Raw genomic sequence first — 20,897 nt, forward strand, 5'->3', positions numbered from 1 at the left:
TCATTGCTTAATACTTATGCTTTATCAATAATAAAATATCTGGTAATATATTTTGTTGTGAATATATTGATAAAGAACTCAGGTATGATAATGTCTGACAATAACCTAAATGAGAAATACTATTTTTGGTTTCCTGAAGGCATTTTTAACTCAGAGAACTGATAGTGGCCAGTGACACTGTATAGGTGTCCAGTAGCAGGGAGTCATGGTTGGGAGAGGAGTGAAGTGCTTGTATTGTTCTTAGACCCTTTGAAAACAAGTGTGCCTCCTACTAGGTATTCCATGGTGCACTCTCAGAGTCAGGGTCATGGACCATAAGGATTGTGGATTCATTGTGGTGTTCTTCCTATCTAATAAAAGAGTAATATGCAAATTGACCATCACACCAACACACAAGATGGTCTCTGAAATGTGGTCAAAGATGGCTGCCCCAATATGGACACAAGATAGTTGTCAGGCGAGGGCAGTTGGGGGGAGACTAGGCCTGCAGGGGAGGACAGTTGGGGGCAACCCAGCCTGCAGGGGAGGGCATTTGGAAGCTACCTGATTGGCAGGGGAGGGCAGTTAGGGACGACTAGGTTGGCAAGGGAGGGCAGTTAGGGCTGACCGTGTCAACAGGGGAAGGCAGTTTTGGGGGGGGGGATCAGGCCTGCAAAAGAGGGCAGTTGGGACGACTGCTGGAGAGGACAATTAGGGGCAATTGCGCCTTCAGGGGAGCAGTCAGGCATCAATCAGGTTGGCAGGGAAGCAATTAAGGTGTGATCAGGCTGGTAGGCAGAAGCAGTTTGGGGCAAGCAGGCAGGCAAGCAGGCAGGCAAGCTGGCAAGCAGGCAGGCAGGTGAACGGTTAGAAACCAGCAGTCCTGGATTGTGAGAGCCATGTCCAACTGCCCATTTAGGTCCAATCCCATCAGGCAGTTAGACAACCCTTGAGGGGGTCCCAGATTGGAGAGGGTGCAGGCTGGGCTGAGGGACAACCCCTCCCCACCATGAATGAATTTCATGCACCAAGCTTCTAGTCTTATTGATAATGATGAGAAAGTACTCAGTAATGGCGGGAGTGGAACTTTCAGAGGGGAACTGTGCTTTAAACAGCTCTGAAAGCATACCTCCTTTACTTCAAACTTGTCCCGTTAGAGACAAAATCTAACACTCTTTTACCATGTGAAGGAGCCAAGCTCATATGGAGGAAGTGAAAGAGAAACAGTGTCCACCTGGGGATTCATAGAGGCTCAGAGCTGTGGGCAACCACATCTTCTTAGGACACGGGAATGAGGTCTTTATGACACACTTGGGTAAAACTTCAGTAACATTTGTAAGTGGTCTTTGAGTTAGCTCAACTTTTACTACTATTATGAACTCAGTTGTAAATATGTCCAAAAAATTTTTTTTCTGTTCCATTTTTTTTCTTATAAACAATATATATATACCACTTTCTTAAAGAAATAGTATGACTGTAGTATTTTTATTTTTAGCATAAAGCAAGATATCTCTTTACAGAACATTTTATGGGGAGTCAAAATAAAGTGGCTGTTTGTATGAATGCACGTGAAAATTCTGGAGATCTGAGTCCTACTTGAATAATTTATGGTGGCTCTGCCTCAGAAATGAAAATGAACATAGCACTATCATTAATACAGCTATATATTTTTTTAAAAAAAGATAAAATAATTTAGGAATATACAGTGGAATTATTTGTACAAGTCACCTGACTTAAAACATTTTCCAAAAGATTCCAGAGGAAATGGAGGAATTCACCATTATCCTACTTAATGCCACTGGAGGAGCTAACATAGGAAATAAGACTACTGCAACTCTGAGGATCAGAAGAAATGATGACCCCATTTATTTTGCAGGTGGTATTGCTATTTTTTTCCTAAACGGTATATATGTGCATTTTCATTTATTTCTAATTGAACATTTTTAATAAAGCACAATTAATATTTCTTTAAATAGAACTTTATTATTTGTTTGTATCATCATTATTTGATCTTGAGGTTTTAACAAATATTTTAAGCATCTTCTGAAGGAAAAAAAATAGTAAGTACTGTTTTATTAGCTTTGTTCACTCCACTTTCAAACTACAAGTTATTTTCTTTCCTTTGTGCAAAAATGAATAATTTTTCATGTAACTTCTTCCAATCCACAGTGTAGTTAGTTCAGGGCCTAGATACTTTATCTAATGGGTGGTAGGGTAATATAGCAACTAATATTGAATGGTCATATAAATCAAGGTTTCTCCATTTTTTGCCACTTTAATGGTTTCTTTAGAATTGCCTTTTGCTACATGAGATGTCTTTTAGTTTTATTTATGAGACTTAAATGGTGTCTAATTCTTTCTTAAGCCTATCTTGCAAGACATCTAGTTTACAATGGCAGGAATCTTTTAAACATCTTCAGTCTTATTGATTCATATTCTTAACCTTTGGTTAATATGTATTTTATAAATTAGTCTTTTATTCAACCTTCTGCTAACTCCTGTGACAAAAATAAAATATGCGATATCTAGGCCTTTTCTCAAGGAACTTACAGTTTACATTTGGAAATGAGGCATATGAAATAGTAGGCAGGGGATTTCAGATATGTAATTCACCAAGTTTGGTTTTGAAGACAATGGATTCTGTAGGAATTAGGTTAAGAGAAAGACCATTGGCTAGATGTAAGCAAAGGAGGTCTCATGTAGAATTTGGGACTTGAGGTGAGACTTTAAACAAAGATACATTGGAGGGATTTTTTTTGTGGGGACGTGAAGAAACATAAATGACCTGAAAACATGTAGATGGAATACTAAAAGCTCCCATCTTTCTTCTTTTCTTTGTGGCTATTTTAGAACCTCGCATAGTGAGGGTTCAGGAAGGTGAGACTGCTGACTTTACGGTTCTCAGGAACGGATCTATTGATGTTGTTTGCACCGTCCAATATGCTACCGTGGATGGGAAGGCCACCGCAAGAGAGGGAGACTTTGTTCCTGTTGAAAAAGGAGCAACACTTGTTTTTGAGGTTGGAAGTAGAGAGCAGAGAATATCTGTATTCGTTAAGGAAGATGATATCCCAGAAACGGATGAGCACTTTTATATAGTCCTCTTTAACTCCACAGGTAAATAACATGTACTTTTATGACTGATCTTTTGTTTCAGTGCTTCTGTCTAGTAGTGGTGCCAAGTAGTACTTAAATGTCATCTGTAACTGTTCAAGAGCAAAATTGCTTCATTTCTTTCTTGAGGGGGTGGGGTGAAGAATATGTACTGAACCTTTATGAACCTGGCATTCTCTGTGGCATCATTTGTAACCTTTTTTCACAATACAGCACACATAGAAAATTATGATATTATGTAAAGAATAAAAATATTCTAGCTAAAGCTATGCTATAACTTGACTAGTCACCTAAAGGCATAGGGCATCAAGAGTTCTGTAACCACTTGCTCTCCGAGCAGGGTGCTGGACATACTGGTGTGAAGATGTATTCTGTAGATGGCTGAGCCCAACTGGCTGTTTGATAATTCTCTGAAGCTATTAGCCACAACGAATGGCAATGTGCGAGGGCGAAAAGGTTGTCTCTTCATTCTTCCCTCTACTGTAAATGAAGCAGGATATTTTGATGCCAATATTTCATCTCGTAGAAGGTTTTGACCTCACCTTTAGTAAATTGGTGGGACTATGACTTCTTTTAATATTTATTTTATTCTTTTAGGACTACAAAGAGCTCTTTTTTCCTGAGCCTTTTGAGAGTAAGTTGAAGACATGATATTTCATCTCCCATAAAAACATTGGTGTTTTTCTAGAAATAAGGGCATTCTCCTACATAACTACAGTATAACCATTGAATCCAGGAACTTAATAGAATCATTGCCTCAGGCCCCATTTAAATTTCTCCAGTTGTGCCAATTTTCTTCTTTCTAGCAAAATGATCATTTCCTGAATCACATATTGCTTTTCATTGTCAGGTCTCTTTTAAGCTCTTCAGTCTGGAGTAGTTCCTCAGTCTTTCCTTGACTTTCATGATTTTTAGGATATGGAAGATTATAAGACTATTTATTTTGTAGACTTTTCCTCATTTGGGGGCTTGTTTAATGTTTCATCATTATTGGATTCAGGTTTTGCATTCTTGCCAGGAATTTCATGAAAGGTGATTCTGAGTTCGCATCCTGTCCCTGTAGTAGGCACGTGATTTTCTTTTGTCCCTTTAAGTGATGTCCACTTTGACCACAATTTAGATGGTTACCTCCTGCCTTGTCAGTGTACTTTTCCCTTTTTGTAATTAGTAAATTTTATGAGGAAGATACTTTAAAATATGCAAGTGTCTTGTTACTCATCAGACTTTCATTTAATTGTCTTACTGATATATGTATCAGTATGGACTCATGGTTTCTATTTCAAACATTGTGTTTTGTTTTGCATCATTATTTGTTTTGGCAGTTAAATTTTCCTGTTAAAGATGACTTCTTTGTCTTTTTGACATGTCCCTGTTATTATTGAAACATTTTCTTACTTTCTGGCTCAGCAAGAGATTCCAAACTCATCTTATACTTTTCCTGTCACAACCCTGAAATCAACCATTTCTCCAGTAAGCCCTGGTTCCTTTTAGTGAAGAATGTTATTTAGAAACCAGGATATGGCACTAGGAGTGCTTATTGTTATTGTGGTTATGCTCCTTTTAGTTCTCTTAGTGTACAGAGAATATATGTATGTATGCATGTTTCTATGTATACATACTCACACAACTTTCACATCTCTAGTTCTGTGCCCAACTACGTATATTGAAAACTATTAGTTTGCACCAGTATCTCCATTTCTTTCTAATATCACAGGGTTCATTCTAGTTTTCTCCCTTTCCATATTTGTCCCTCCCTTCTCTTGTAGTGAGAAAGCCTTCTCCCATTATCTTTAACATATTTACTAATTTGATTATTTCTCCGTGTATGTGACCACTTTCCAACTGCTTCTTCTACCCTCTGTCCACAAGGAGATTTGTGGACAAAGGGTAGAAGCTTACCCCACTAGGGTTCAAGCTTCTTGGGCCAACCCCTTGCCCCCATGTGGATGCCCCCCTCTTCACAGACCCCACTGTCTGATAGCAAGCTTTTCTATCGTGGAAATGCCCTCCTTACCCTGCAAAAGTTCTAACATCTCGCTCAGTCCCGATCAGCTCGGACCTAGCAACAAGCTCACCTATTGGTTGGAACATCTGTCCCCTGGTAGTCAGTGCACATTATAGCAACTGGTTGACTGGTCAACTGTCTGGCCCCTGGTGGTCAGTGCATGTCCTAGCAAATGGTTGAGTGATCTTAGCATATCATTAGTGTATTAGGCTTTGATTTGTTGAGTGGATGACTGGACACTTAGCATATTAGGCTTTTATTATATAGGATATTTTAAGTTACTTTATTACTCTATATTGTCAGCATTTTCTAAACAGTGGTTTGCTGTCTATTTCTTTTTTTTTTTTAAAATATATTTTATTGATTTTTTTACAGAGAGGAAGGGAGAGAGATAGAGAGCTAGAAACGTTGATGAGAGAGAAACATCGACCAGCTGCCTCTTGCACACCCCCTACTGGGGATGTGCTCGCAACCAATGTACATGCCGTTGACCAGAATCAAACCTGGGACCTTTCAGTCTGCAGACCGATGCTCTATCCACTAAGCCAAACCGGTTTCGGCTGCTGTCTATTTCTTATGTGTGTGTGTGTGTGTGTTTCTCTTTCCAAAGTCTAATGGTCAAGTAAGGTTTAGTACAGTTGCTTTTATATATAAATTATTTTAATTGTGCTGGTTTGCTCTACATATAGTTTCTGTTTCTGTAATTTTTGTTTTAGGTGTTGTTCTCATCTAATTTTAAAAACTTTATTTGTATCAGTTCATGTAATGTGCATAAGTAATATCTGTGTACCAGTTGCTGAGTATCTACTTTGCTAGGGCCTGGACAAATTAAGCATGGAATTGATAAGCTTACAGTAAAATTGTTTGTGTGTGAACTAATAAAATGCAATAGTTGTTATGATACATTGACAAACTGTGAAGTGCTGTAGCAACACAGCGAAGATGCACTTAGCTTAACTTGAGAATTCAAGAAAGAATTTCTGGAAGGGTTGTTGCTTCACCTGGTTCTGAGAAGTGAGAAGAGAGGTTGAATAAAGATAGTAAGGACCTTTGCTTGCACAAGGAACAGCTGGAGCAAAAAGGAAGAGCTATGTAACTCAGGAAAGTGAGAAGAGACCTAAAATATTGGCAATAATGGAAAGAAATGAAATAGAGAGGACTCAAGTTTAACACCATAAAGATTTCTTTGTTCTATGACCAGATCAAACTCCACTACCTGAAGGCAGAGAATTAAAGGGAAATGCTCGAGCCAGTGATTCCAAGAGTATTTTTATATTATGTGGTAATTCTTTTATTTTTTATGAAGTGGAAAACATCTATCTCAAAAGTTTGAAATTAGATCAAGTTATGTTTTTTATTTCTAAGGAAAGTATTGAAGTGATATTCCTATTGTAAAGAAAAGTATCCGTACTTTTTAAAGTAATTATACATTTCCTCAAAGACAAGTCACATTAAACTTACTTAGGCATCTTCCATTTATTTGTGACTTTTAATGAGGAAATTCTTGCTGAAATTTGAATACTATCTAATAAAGAGGGAATATGCTGATTGACACTCACACCATCTTAAAGATGGCTGTGCCCAGAGCCAATGAGGAGGGTATATGCTAATTGACTGCCCCGCCCTAAAAATGGCGGCACTCACAGCCACAAGATGGCAGTGCCCAGTCCCCTTGGTCCTGCCAGGGTGCAGGTGCGTGGCAAGGTGTGATTGGCCATCTCCTACCCATGAGGGCTCCTGGACTGTGAGAGGGGGCAGGCCAGGCTGAGGGACCCCTGCTCCAGTGCATGAATTTTCATGCACCAGACCTCTAGTTTAATTAGAAAGTATTTCTTAGTTAAAAATACAAATTTAACAGGAAGTTAACTACTTTTTGTTATTTTAACTTTTCTGTTTTTAATTTAGGCGATACAGTAGTATATCAACATGGAATAGCTACAGTGATAATTGAAGCTAATGATGACCCAAATGGTATTTTTTCTTTGGAGCCCATAGACAAAGCAGTAGAAGAAGGAAAGACTAATTCATTTTGGTAAGCATATTTGGATAAGGCAAATTCAAAATTGTGTACAACAAAATGAAATATTTTGAAATATTTATCTTTCAAAATGATAATACTGGTTAAGAACTGAATAATCTTAAAGTTGGTAGTCTGAAAGAATTGTAAACATTTTTTATGCTGTTGTCACTTGTTTAAAAAACAAGAAAATGACACCTTAGCCGGTGAGCAGAAATTATTCTCCCCACATTCCTCACCCCAACTTCCATCCTTTGTCAGGACTGAGAGGCAAATATACAAGGTCTTCTGGAACTGCTCTCAAATGACATGTGACTTCCTCACCCTGAACTTGGCTTCTGAAGAACATTTGCCAGTTCTCATAGCAAGTTTTTTGATTTGGCTTAGAATTTATCTTTCAGTTTGGACTTGGAAGATTATGACTTTTAAGATTGCTTCTCTTACCTAGCCAGTATTGCTGAGTGGCTAGAGTCCCTGAAGTTTCATAAAACTCTTGTCCACAGAAACATTGTGGACAAGAGTTCTATGGCCTGCAGACCAAAGGGTCCTGGGTTCGATTCTGGTCAAGGGCATATACCTCAGTTGTAGGCTTTCCCCTGGTCTTGGCCCTGGCTTGGGCCCTGGTCCGGGCTCATGCAGGAGGCAACCAATCGATGTGTTTCTCTCACATAAATATTTCTTTCTGTGTTTCCCTCTCTCTCAAAAAACCAACAGAAAAATATCCTCAGGTGAGGATGGAAAAAAAAAAAAGATTGGTTCTCTTTATTAAGTTCTACTTCATTCTTCCATGAGATTCCTCATGTTGTTCTGTTAGGACTGCCTGGCTGTTTTATATTAAAGATGATAAATGGAAAAAGTATGTTTCTGAGGAAATACAGAAAGCCTCCATTAGAGTTAGTTTCATTACTTATACATTTTCCATAAAAATGAATTTTCTTTGATTTGTTATGCAGGGTTGTGCGGCAGCGAGGACACTTTGGCAATGTTTCTGTGACTTGGCAGCTGTTTGAGAATGATTCTGCTTTGCAGCCTGGACAAGAGTTCTATGAAACTTCAGGGACTGTAAACTTCACAGATGGAGAAGGAGCCAAACCAATCATTCTCCATGCTTTTCCAGATAACATTCCTGAATTCAATGAGTTTTATATTTTAAAGCTAGTAAATATTTCAGGTGCTGTGTTTTCCCATCTCCTTTCTTTTACCAGTAAAGTTTAATATTTTACATTTAAATAATTTGACTTGTAGAAAAAGTGCCATCAATGAAGAAATAAATATATCTTGATTGTCTGACTTTATATGGTATCAAAATACCATTTTTGATAGAAATGTTATTTTTAATGTTTATTTTGTGGCATTGGTTAAATTTTATGGATGGAGACGTACATTCATTCTCAAACTTGTAATTAGATTTTTTGCCCACCCAAATATAGGGTCTCCTACACAAAATTAATGAAAGTTAGGAAGTACGAATTCATGGTAGCTTAAAGATTTCTCATTTTTTAAACAATCAATTTTCCTATCACTGCTGGTTTTAAGCACAGGAATTAAACCTCTCTAGTTAATAGTCTTTTTTCAGGCTGTACTGATTCTTAATGAAATTATGCTTCCCCCCTGAAAGTGTGGTAAAAGCCATATGGTGACATGTTGGTCATTGATGAATGAGTAAATGATTTAACTGAAAGTTTGCTGAACAAATCTATTGTCTTCACCTTAAACTAGAAAGTCTTTTAAGTTCTGGTTTCTCACTCATTACAAATTTTCTTATTATAGGAGGGTCCCCAGGTCCTGGGGGTCAACTAGCAGGAACCAACCTCCAGGTGACAGTGATGATTCCATTCAATGATGATCCTTTTGGAGTCTTTATCTTGGATCCAGAGTGCTTAGAGAGAGAAGTAGCAGAAGATGTCCTCTCAGAAGATGATATGTCTTATATCACCAACTTTACCATTTTGAGGCAACAGGGCATCTTTGGTGATGTACGTGTAGGCTGGGAAATACTGTCCAGTGAGTTCCCTGCTGGTTTGCCTCCAATGATCGATCTTCTGCTGGTTGGAATTTTCCCCAGCACTGTGCATTTCCAGCCACACATGAGGCGTCACCACAGTGGGACAGATGCTCTGTACTTCAGTGGACTAGAGGGTGCGTTTGGAACTGTTAATCCAAAATACCATCCTTCCAGGAACAACTCAATTGCCAATTTTACTTTTTCAGCTTGGGTAATGCCCAATGCCAATACTAATGGATTTATTATAGCAAAGGATGATGGTAATGGAGGCATCTACTATGGGGTAAAAATTCAAACCAACGAATCCCATGTGACACTGTCCCTTCATTACAAAACTTTGGGATCCAATGCTACCTATGTCGCCAAGACAACAGCCCTGAAATATTTAGAAGAGAATATTTGGCTTCATCTTCTAATTATCCTGGATGATGGCATAATTGAGTTCTACCTTGATGGAAGTGCAATGCCCAGAGGAATCAAGAGTCTGAAAGGAGAAGCCATTACTGATGGTAAGTGTTATATTTACAAGGACATTGACTTTGGAATTTTAAAAGAATTTGATTTTAAAAATCTGCTTGTGTATTTGTATAATTTCTTTAAATAACACTATCTGCCTACCAAGACAATAAATTATGTGCCTTTCAGAAATGGATCAAGCAAAATATTAGCCTTTGAGGTTCCTGAAATAGGCTCTGGGAAAGAAATGTTTAATCATATTACTTGATTACGTTGTAGGAAGGAAGAAAACAGATAGAAGGAGGAGCACTTATTCCTCCTGTGGTAATGGTGGATAGGGCATAATGATTCAGGTAGAGAAAAGGGCAAAGGTGCGGAAATGTGAACTAGCATGTTGTAATGGGAACTACTGCTAGCCCAGTATTGTTGGAGGTGGGAGGTAATGGGGGTACATTCAAGAGAAAGCAGAGGAGAAATATTACATAAAGCCAGCAGTTTCATTGCTTTATAGTGTAAGGAGTAAATTGGTGAATTCTATGGAGTGCTTTGAAAAGATGATCATTATTGTCTTTAAGCTGGAGCTGATGTTGTTTCTTGAGAAGCACATTTAGAATCACAATACTGGTTATGTCCATTATAATCATAAATTCCCCTTTAGCCCCTCCATCTTATGATTTGATTCTGTTTTTCATTTAATAAGGAAGTAGAGCAGCCCTTTTATGCTTATTGTGTAATATAATATTTTCTTTTGAACCTCCTGCATTAGATATCTGGTTATGTTTTATTCTTTTATGAGGAAAGAAAGATGTATGCCTACAGTATCTGTGGCATTAGATTGTTCACTGTTTGTGTAAATATGTACATGTATTTGCTAACTTTGATTCCTTTTGTAATAGCATGGGGGTAGAATGAGAATGGGAAAAATTGGGGTTAGTGAGAGCTATGTTTCTCTTACTCTGTTTATCTTACTGCAGGGAACTTAGATTGTTTTTGTAATTTGAAACTTGGAAAGAAAATTATTAAAAGAGTATATGTAGTTTTAAAAGATATTAATGAAATATAGTATGTGTTATATATTACAAAATATATAAATGTGTACATATAAATGTACAGGTAGTTGATTTTTTAAAAAATTTTAAACCCATTAGTTTCAACACCCATGTAACCAGTCTCCAGATCAAGAAACACCATTTTAGGAGCCCCTTTGGCTCTTTTCAGTCACTAACTCACCACCCTGTGCAGCTAGTATCATTGCCCTTCACAAGAGCATAAGAATAGCTTTCCCCTTTTTAAAATATATGTAAATGGAATTGAGCACTATATGTTTGAGTGTCTGGCTTCTTTTGTTTAGTATTTTTTATGAGGCTCATCAATATTTTTCCCTGTTTAGATATTTCACTTTCATTACTATATAGTCGGTCCAGAACCACTATAGAGAAGGCTTGGGACAACTGTGATGATAATGTGTAGGCTGCATATGAACTACCTACGAGAGCTATCTGGGAATGACTTGCAAAATTGCCTTGATTGGTGATCTTGATAAGGAATAGTACTTGTACTTTCCCTCAAGATCACTGCCACGCCTTGGACAGGGAATAAGTAAAGAAATAAGAATTGGTGAATTCTTAAAAAGCGGTGCATATTGTTTTTATCCAAGACTCACATATAAAGTTGTTCCTGGGAAGAAAAAAAATTTCCCCCCCTACATTCATTGCATTAGTTTTATGGATAGTTATATTTGATCCACAAAAACCTTATTTTCCTAAATTCTCAGAATTTTATTTAACTCAAGATTAATTTCTAACAGATCAAGCCTTGACATTTTCAAAGAATAGTCATACTAAAGATTAAAATTATAACTAAATTAAGTTATTTCATTCCTAGATGTGCAAGGAAATTTTTAAAATTTCCTGGAAGAAATGTCTATCCAAATACACACACACATATACATAAACATACATACCCATATATAAAATATCCTTTAGTACAAAATATCTTAAATCCCAGTGATTTGCATCATTTTTCATTAAAACAGAAAGTCTTTATTTGATTATACTCTAGTTATGCAAAAGCTTTACTTATAAAATCTTTCAATACGGTTGCTTCATTTTCTGAGTCACACTTGTAATTTAGGACTAGTGGATGCTAAAGCATTTAAACCCGTTTCTCATTCCAGGTCCTGGAACTCTGAGAATTGGGGCAGGAATGAACGGCAATGACAGATTTACAGGTCTGATGCAGGATGTGAGGTTCTATGAGCAGAAACTGACCCTTGAGGAAATTTATGAACTTCATGCCATGCCAGCAAAGAGTGACTTACACCCTGTCTCTGGGTATCTGGAGTTCAGACAGGGAGAAACTAACAAATCCTTCATTGTTTCTGCAAAAGATGATGATGAAGAGGAAGGAGAAGAGTTATTCATCCTTAAACTAGTCTCTGCATATGGAGGAGCTCGTATTTCTGAACAGAATACTACAGCAAGATTAATAATACAAAAAAGTGACAATGCCAATGGCCTGTTTGGTTTCACAGGGGCTTGTATACCAGAGGTAAGTAGTGAGCTGGGAGAACTTTGGAGTTAAAAAATTCAGTGCAGGTGAATTTGTTTGGGAGTGGGCTTTCTTTCATTTGGCAAGATTGCTTGAGTATCTATGCCAAAAAGTATGAAAGAGCCAGGGATTGCAAATGTGAATTATAAGGTCTTTGGTCTTATAAATTCACAGTCTGAGTCAGAAGCTTAATAAGCTGCTAGAAGTAATAACAATTTAGCAAATGAAACTTTAGCCATTATCTTTAAACTTAAGGCGCTTCACATAATATATAATTATACTCTACATGTAAATTACTTTTTAGCTACTATTGGATTACCACATAAGTAGATGAAATAATATGTATTGAAAGCTTCTATGAATAATTATAATGGAAACTTTATTAAATATGATATTTTGAGGTCCCCCATCCCCCATATGTCAAATGTACTTAAGTAGTTAGTTACAACATTCTTAGTTGTTGGGCATAAACGCCTTTCTTATCAACCTCTTGGCCAGCTTAATTAATTAGGCTGTTTTACTGTCCTTATCAGTTCTGTCCAAGTTTTCTAAGATTCGTAATCATCTTGGTTTCCTGTTCAGTAATGTGAGATCTCATGAAACTACTTCACAGGTGTCAAATGTGACTGCGGCAGCTCGATGCCTGTGAAAAGATGCCAAGGAACAAGAGAGTCTTTTCCTTTGCAAGTAGTTTCAGAAGGGTGTGTATGCAAATGGAACTGATTAAGAAAAACATTAATTGGAAGAGCATGAAAAATATATCTAGGCCATAGGCTTTATTATAGCTCAAATTGGGGTATCTCATTGTCCCGCTTAGCACTTTGGATGGTGATAATCATAAGAGGTTACAAATAGTGGTATTTTTCTATACCAGAAAGAGGCTTTCCTAGAGTAGTGAGGACCAAGGTCATACAAATCTATAACTTAAATATGTTTATATATAATGACAATACCTTTTAATAGCTACACAGTCATCAAAGAACTTTACGTGTTGTTTTTCATGCACCTTTATGACAATCCATAATATAGCTGCAACAGATATTAATTATTACTCTCTCCACTTCATAGGGCTAACAACTGATGCTTAGAGACCCAAGCAAATAACTAACCTAAGTTGAATTATTAGAGACAAGATCAATACATAGTTCAGAGTTTGGCAGTCACTAGTACTTAATACATCTTTATTTTCCTTTTCTTTTTCTTTTTTTCTCCTAAGATACAATGAGATATCTTATGACTTCTGTCATCTTTCCTTCTATATTTTAGGGTCACCATCTCTATTTTTTAAAAGACAAGTGGCTTCCATGAGGGTGTGAGAACCATTATAGTGCCAGGTAAAGCCACTTCCCCTCAGTTCTCTAAGGACCTGGCACCTGCCTATGGCTTTGACCTCTCCTGTAATTCTCCTCTTTGGTCATTGTGTTGCAGTCAGATTTGCCTATTTTCAGTTCCTATCTCAGGGCTCCAGGATTCCTAGCTTCTCTCTTTGGGTCACTCTTATTTCAGTTCTTCAGGACTGTCATTCAAGTCTGAGCTCCAAAGATGTCTCCTCAATGAAGACTTTCTTAGTCTGTTCTTTCAATTAATTACTTTCTATTTCTTCACCTAGTTTTACTTTTTTTTTCTAGCATTGATCAAACTCTTTTATTCCTTTGTTACTTATAAGTCCACTCACTTACTGGTTTTTCATTTTCACCACAAAGATGAAAGAACTCTGAGTGTAATAAGGTCTTATTGTTCATGATTGTCTCTCTCACATCTAGAATGGAACATAGGAGATACTCAAAAGTCTTTATTGAACTTAAGAATGTGTTTGAATATCAAAAAGTGAAAAGGCTCATAGTTCAAATAACAAACACTTTTAGCTTCAGTTAAACTGCATAAACAACCAAACTGTAAAAAACACACACACATAAATTTTTAAATACCTACTTAAATAACTAATAGTTTTGAGTATTTCTTTGGCTTTCTGGATCATTATAGTAAGAATTCAGTGATGGCTTGTCTAACAAGTTATATTTTTAGATTGGGTTGGTGTTAGTTTAGCTCCATCTAGGTATGCAACTTTGCCTGTCCCCAGGAATCTCAGAATTTGAATGAGACCAGTCAAGCCTTTGAGTGGAGAAGAGAGAACTTCCCTATGGAGGCTGTCACACCTACCTAGTAGAATTGCTGGGGGGAAAAAAGAAATATTATTGGTTATTTCCCAAGCCCACATGGGAGAAATAGAATACAGTGTATCTATATTAGAAAGAGTAAAGTTTAGACTGTTAACATAGGAAAAGTGTGGTTGAGTCTAAAAGATTGAACATTGGAATTTGATTGTCAGGCATATTATAAAATTTTCATTCTTAAAACTATTAAGAATACAAGTATAGAACTCTTTCATCTTAGAATGATTTAAAGACAGGAATGATATGAAATCATTTTATCATCATCATCATCCATCATATTTATGGCTCACTGAAGTCATTCTTAAAGTGTAGCCTTGGAGTTTCTGTTATGTTTGAGGAGTTCTTCAAAGGTCAAGCATAATTTTATGAAAATACTAAGATGTCTTTCTCATTTTATTGACAAGTGCACTGTAGAAGCGGTGGTTGCCACAAATATGCTGTCTGGTTGTTCCCTATATGAATCGAGGCAGAGGCTGTCAACTGTACAAGTTGTCATTGCTTTATTCTGCCTGACTTGCCTGTAGCTTAAAAGGTGCAAATATTCATATAAGAATATCTTTGATGAAGCACTATAGAATATTAATTTGATAACATCTTGACTGCAGAATCCCTGTCTTTTTAGTGTTTCATGTCACAAAATGAGAACCACAAATACAGCACTTCTGATTTGACCAAACATGGTAGTTGCCCTGAAGAAAAGTATATGCTAGTGCGGTGGTTGGCAAACTCATTAGTCAACAGAGCCAAATATCAACAGTACAACAATTGAAATTTCTTTTGAGCCAAATTTTTTAAACTTAAACTTCTTCTAACACCACTTCTTCAAAATAGACACGCTCAGACTGTGGTATTTTGTGGAAGAGCCGCACTTAAAAGGCCAAAGAGTCGGATGTGGCTCGAGAGCCGCAATTTGCCGACCACTGTGCTAGTGCATTGTGAGTTCAACTAGCTGTGCTTTTCATGGAACATCACTTTTACTTGAACAATATGACTGACAAATTTCGGTTATTTGGACATGGGTATCTGGAACACATTTTCATTAAAATGAAGTCAGTCAGTGACTACAAGAAAAAGTACTTGTTGCCAATGATAAAAATTTAAACTTTCAAACAAAAATTAGAATTTTGGAACACTTTTATTTGCCAAAGTGAGCTTGACTGTTTCTCTTAAAAATCTTAAAAACTTTATACTTAAAAACCTTGCAGTTTGCAAGTGTGACTTATTTATTTTGTATAATGAAATGTGTCAACATTTTGCAGATCTGTATAACTCAGTGAACCAATAGTTTCCAGATAATTAATGCATATTATTACAAAATTGTACCAGGGTAAAAAGATTGGTTCAAAATGTAAACTAGACAAATGGTTTTAATGTATTAGTGTATGATTTCACACTGCAACTTTAAGAAACTACCACTTGTCAAATTTTGGTTAAAAATATCAAGGGAGAATACCCACAGCTATATAAAAAGACTATTAAATCTTCCCCTCGTTTTTAGTTATATTTTTATACAAGCCTAGACATTCTTTATATACTTGAATCAACATAAATAACAAAAGACAAATTGATTGCAGAAGAAAATAATAAAATTTAGCTGTCTTCTATTAAGTTAGACATTAAAGAGATTTGTAAAAATATAAAAAATGCTCCTTTATTACTTTTTTGTTTTAGAAAGTATACTTATTTCTTATAAAATATGTTGCTTATTTGTTAGGATATAATGGGTTTATTATCTATGTTTTAAAATGATTAATATCAGTATTTTTTCCAGTTTTTAGTTGTAAAATGGTAATATCAATAGGTTTCACCAACACAAGCAAAAAATTCCTTAGTGTTCTGGGGTCCTGAAAGTAAAATATTTGAGAACTGCTGTTTTAATTTATGTCTGGAATTGTCTTCAGAGCTTAAATTTTATGCTTCTTTGCTTCATTTCCAGAAATAAAAACCACTGTCTTTTCAGTGACATTGGAAAGTTAACTTTTTTCTTAGCCCTTCAAAAAGGCTGAAGGCAATAAGCACCCTTTAAAGACTTCTGAGTTACATTATACCTTTTTCATTTGTATAGACTTATAAAGTAATATCAAAGTTAAAATGAAAGTATAATCACATGTTAAATAATGCAAATATGTAGAATGTGACATCATCTACTCTGGCATATTGAAAGAGATGATAGTTATTTTTTTATTTGTTCCCTCCTAACCAGGAATATCATGTTCTGGCAAATAGTAGGCAATAAATTAAAACTGAGTGAATAAACCTATATGCAGTTTGGAGCCCTGATGAGGCTTACTTTGGATTCCAAGTGAAACCTGTACTGAACAGATTGGTTCTATAGCCTAGTAACCATACACTCATGTCGCCTTCCTGTATTTTGTGCACTTTATATGTTATTTTCTCTCCACCTTATTTTGCCCTATTTTATATGTCCTGAAATCTTGTATATTACCTAATTATAAATTAATGAGATTAATTAATGCTCTTATAATGATTCATAAAACTTGCTAATCTCATTATTTTACATTTATAACTAATACTTGGGATATTTTTATGTTTATAAACTCATGACTTAAGCCAAAATTTAGAGACATTTTGAGAGCATCTTTGTATAAGTGAAAATATTGTCTAACTTGGTCTGTGTTTGGTGTGAAGTGCCTGCCATATGTTATGTGAATAGATTCCTTTAGATAGAAGAGATACTGATATAATCTGATATCACACATCATCACCCAAGCATGCGGCAAAATAAAAAATTAATTGGACGTGTAATCGTTTACCTTTAATCTTCTATTTCGATAGAGAAAGCCAATTCATGGTGCAGAATGGTACATTCTTTTTTCTAGGAAAATACATATCAAGAACTCTTCTCAATGTTAACTTTTAAAATGACTCTTGTGCAGGTCTGAAGACTTGGCAACTCCTGACTTGAAAGAGAAAACTGTAATGGCTTCTGTTGAAAACGGAAGTGATGATGGTTCTGATGATTATTACTTGGTGTTTTGCTCCTTAATATAGTGGCCCAAACATTTGCTTGTATCATGAATCTAAAGTCAATTAGATGAATATTTTAATAGTAGAAAAATATTTTTAATGATTTATTCTCTCTGTTTTTATCATCTTCTGATATTAATAATTTTGTCCTCTGGTTCAGTATTTCCCAAACTGGACAACCTTGGTTGTTTTGGGCTTCCCATGCCCGTAGGCCAGCAGGCAAATACTGGAGTCACAGTATGGCCCCAGGGTGCTCGGTCTTGTTCATTCTGAGGCACCAGGGTTGCTGCCACACTTGGGAGTAAGAGTGCTGATGTTCAGTAAAACTCAGAGGATTCACTGGTACATCAGGTGCTGCATGCTCATTGATAACTTTTAACTATTGTCTGTTTGTAGACAAAATTCAAATCTGTTCTCTCTAGCCCTGATATCAGAACTGAAATGGCTTTATCTAATGCTGACCAGAGTGCTTCCGATTGATATGAAAACTAGTGACATATATAAAGATTTATATTTTGATCTCTATTCCTTCAATTGTAGTTTTTCCCCATGAATTATGTTTGCTCACATAAAAAGGAAACCAAATCAAGAGTCTCAGAATTTGAGCATATGCAGACCATATTCTAAAAACTATTACAATTTTTGCTCCATAAAAATAATAACCATTATCTTAAACATTTTAGATAAAAATGTTTTCTACATAACACACACACATACACAGCCATGTGTGTGTATGCATACATATATAGAGTTGGCCCTGTATTTCTGCGGATTCTCTATCCTTGGTTTCAACCAAATGTGGATCAAAAATATTTGAAAAAAAAAGTCACATTGTTGCTGATATGTACTATGTAGTTGTATAGTTGTTGTAGGCCACTGGAGGTTTTTTCTGTATTGAACATATGAACACACTTTTTTATTATTTCATAAGCAATACAGTATAACAACTATTTACATAGCATTAAATTATATTTGGTATTATAAGTAATCTAGAGAGGACTTAAAGTATAAGAAAGAATGTGTGTAGCCGAAACCAGTTTGGCTCAGTGGATAGAGCATCAGCCTGCGGACTGAAAGGTCTCAGGTTTGATTCCTGTCAAGGGCATGCACATTGGTTGCAGGCACATCCCCTGTGGGGGGTGTGCAGGAGGCAGCTGATCGATGTTTCTACCTCTCTATCCCTCTCCCTCTCTGTAAAAATTCAATAAAATATATATTAAAAAAAAAGGAAAGAAAGAATGTGTGTAGGTTATATGCTAATGGTACACCGTTTTATACAAGAGACTTAAACATTTGCAGCTTTTGAGATCTTTTGGTGGTGTGGGTGATCTTAGAACCAAAAATAACCTGCGGATACTGAGGGATGACTATGTTTATAGGACAGAAATATCAAAACTAAGTTAAGCATGACACAAATGTCCTTGACCTAATTCTCTCCCCACCAGGCATTACTCAAGGCTCTCCCACGTGGCACTTACACCACCCTCAACATGATTCCCTCTGATCCACTCAATTATATCACGTTCAGGCCTGGAGTGTTCTCCCAATGTCATATTTCACCCTCTACCTCTGACTTCTGCCCCAATTGTCTGTGCTGCACTCATAGAATTTGAGTTGTCTTTTTTTTTTTTTTTTGACTTATCCAGAGAAAGAACTGTGCTTTTATCTTTTTCAAAAAATCCTTTGTATCCATAGCATCTAGCACAGTGGCTGGCATACAGGAGGTATCAATGAATATGCACAGTTAATTTACTACCATTCTTTTTGCTTTATTTCTCCCTATAAAAGAACAAGATAAAATGAATGGAGTCAATTTTCTTTTTTAGAAGACAAAAATTTATCTGGAGGGATGTAGAGGCCTCCTGAGAGCTGTAGAAAGTTATAGAATTAAGATCATGGTAAAAGGATTTTTTGAAAACATTGTAATTTTATCACTGGTTTGAATAGGCATATAATTATAAATAATTTGTGTTCAATTTCAGATTGCAGAGGAGGGGTCCACTGTTTCCTGTGTGGTAGAGCGAACCCGAGGAGCTCTGGGTTACGTGCATGTTTTTTACACCATCTCGCAGATCGAAGCTGATGGCATTAATTACCTTGTTGATGATTTTGCTAATGCCAGTGGAACTATCACATTCCTTCCTTGGCAGAGATCAGAGGTAAACCCTACCTTCTTTGTTTCTTTGACAGGCTCCTGGAAAGCAGTTTCTGATCTGTTCTGGTATTTGTTTGCAGCTTCTTGATATTTAAGCAATTAAAAATATTTAGGCAATTAGGTATGTGTCATGGAATGAAATATTAAAAATTTTTAAATTGATTTCAGGGAGGAAGCAATAGAAAGAGAAATAAGAATGATGAGGACATTGCTTATAAAGGAAAATTTAGAGGTTAATTTCTGAATTGGCTGCCTTCTGCACACCCATGATTGAGCCTGGCACATGCCCGATCAGGAATAGAACCGTGACCTCCTGGTCCATAGGTTGACGTTCAACCACTGAGCCATGCCAGCAGGGCCTGATGTCTTTTTTTTTTTTTTTTTTTTTTTTTTTTTTTTTACTACTTTTTGAATTTAAAATGCTTTTTCTTTTATCAAGTAATAAAGATAGTGGTAATTTTTAAAATTCCTATTTGGAAAAAACAGAGTTGATTCCCAAATTTTTCCCTTAGGAAACTTAACTATTATTTAAAAATATAAAACACTTAGCTTTATAATGTGGATTCATATAGATTTTGGGAGGGATAAGATTAAATAAAATTTGGTCAGGAAAATAATCGTGCATGCTCCTCTGAATGTTTTTAGTATTACAGATATCTCTCATCCCCCTTTTACTTCTTCTCCCAGCCCCTACACACCTCCTGTGAGTATTTATTTAAAAGGTTTTCTTCTATAATTTTTTAATTAAAAAAATTGATTTTTAAAGCAATAATAGTAAGATTGAATAGTGGGGTTGGTTTATGGCAGTATGCCTGCTACATCTACACTAGCCTTTCCATCTTACGAAACCAGTTTATCTGAAGAAGTCATGTTAAATAGTAACTTTAATTAAATATCATTTAACTCCCAGCTGTTGTTGCTCAGTGGTTGAGTGTCAACCTATGTACCAAGAGGTCACGATTCGATTCCTGATCAGGGTAAATGCCTGGTTTTTGCGGGCTCAATCCCCAGAAGGGCGAGTGCAAGAGGCAGCCAATTAATAATTCTCTCTAATCATTGATGTTTTTGTCTCTTTCTCTCTCTTCCTTCCTCTTTGAAATCAATAAAAATACATTAAAAAAAACAACAACACAAATATAATTTAATTGCTATTCTGTTCTGGGAGGTGATCACTAATTTATACATTCCTTATTGATTTATGCCTCTGGATTTTTATTTGTTTAGGTTCTGAATATATATGTGCTTGATGATGACGTTCCTGAGCTCAATGAGTATTTCCGTGTGACATTGGTTTCTGCAATTCCTGGAGATGGGAAGTTAGGTTCAACTCCCACCAGTGGTGCAAGTATAGATCCGGAAAAGGAAACAACAGATATCACTGTCAAAGCCAGTGATCATCCATATGGTAACTAAGCCCTTTTGCAAGAATAATCCTTTCTTCTCTGGGGCTACTT

At 36.2% G+C, this 20,897-nt stretch overlaps 1 protein-coding gene across 1 annotated transcript in view; it reads left to right on the forward strand.

Moving 5' to 3' along the window:
* ADGRV1 (adhesion G protein-coupled receptor V1) overlaps positions 1-20,897 on the forward strand; it is a gene marked incomplete at its 5' end in the record, with an annotated part of 423,052 nt that overhangs the window by 45,705 nt on the left and 356,450 nt on the right. The window contains 8 exons of the mRNA XM_084880847.1: positions 1,732-1,855; positions 2,830-3,096; positions 7,004-7,130; positions 8,069-8,286; positions 8,886-9,629; positions 11,753-12,126; positions 19,271-19,447; positions 20,668-20,848. Coding sequence (XP_084736973.1) covers positions 1,732-1,855; positions 2,830-3,096; positions 7,004-7,130; positions 8,069-8,286; positions 8,886-9,629; positions 11,753-12,126; positions 19,271-19,447; positions 20,668-20,848 — 2,212 coding nt within the window. The remainder of the gene's footprint in view (positions 1-1,731; positions 1,856-2,829; positions 3,097-7,003; positions 7,131-8,068; positions 8,287-8,885; positions 9,630-11,752; positions 12,127-19,270; positions 19,448-20,667; positions 20,849-20,897) is intronic.

This window comes from Pipistrellus hanaki (genome assembly GCF_964339955.1).
Source record: "Pipistrellus hanaki genome assembly, chromosome: 4".
Taxonomy (NCBI): Eukaryota; Metazoa; Chordata; class Mammalia; order Chiroptera; family Vespertilionidae; genus Pipistrellus; species Pipistrellus hanaki.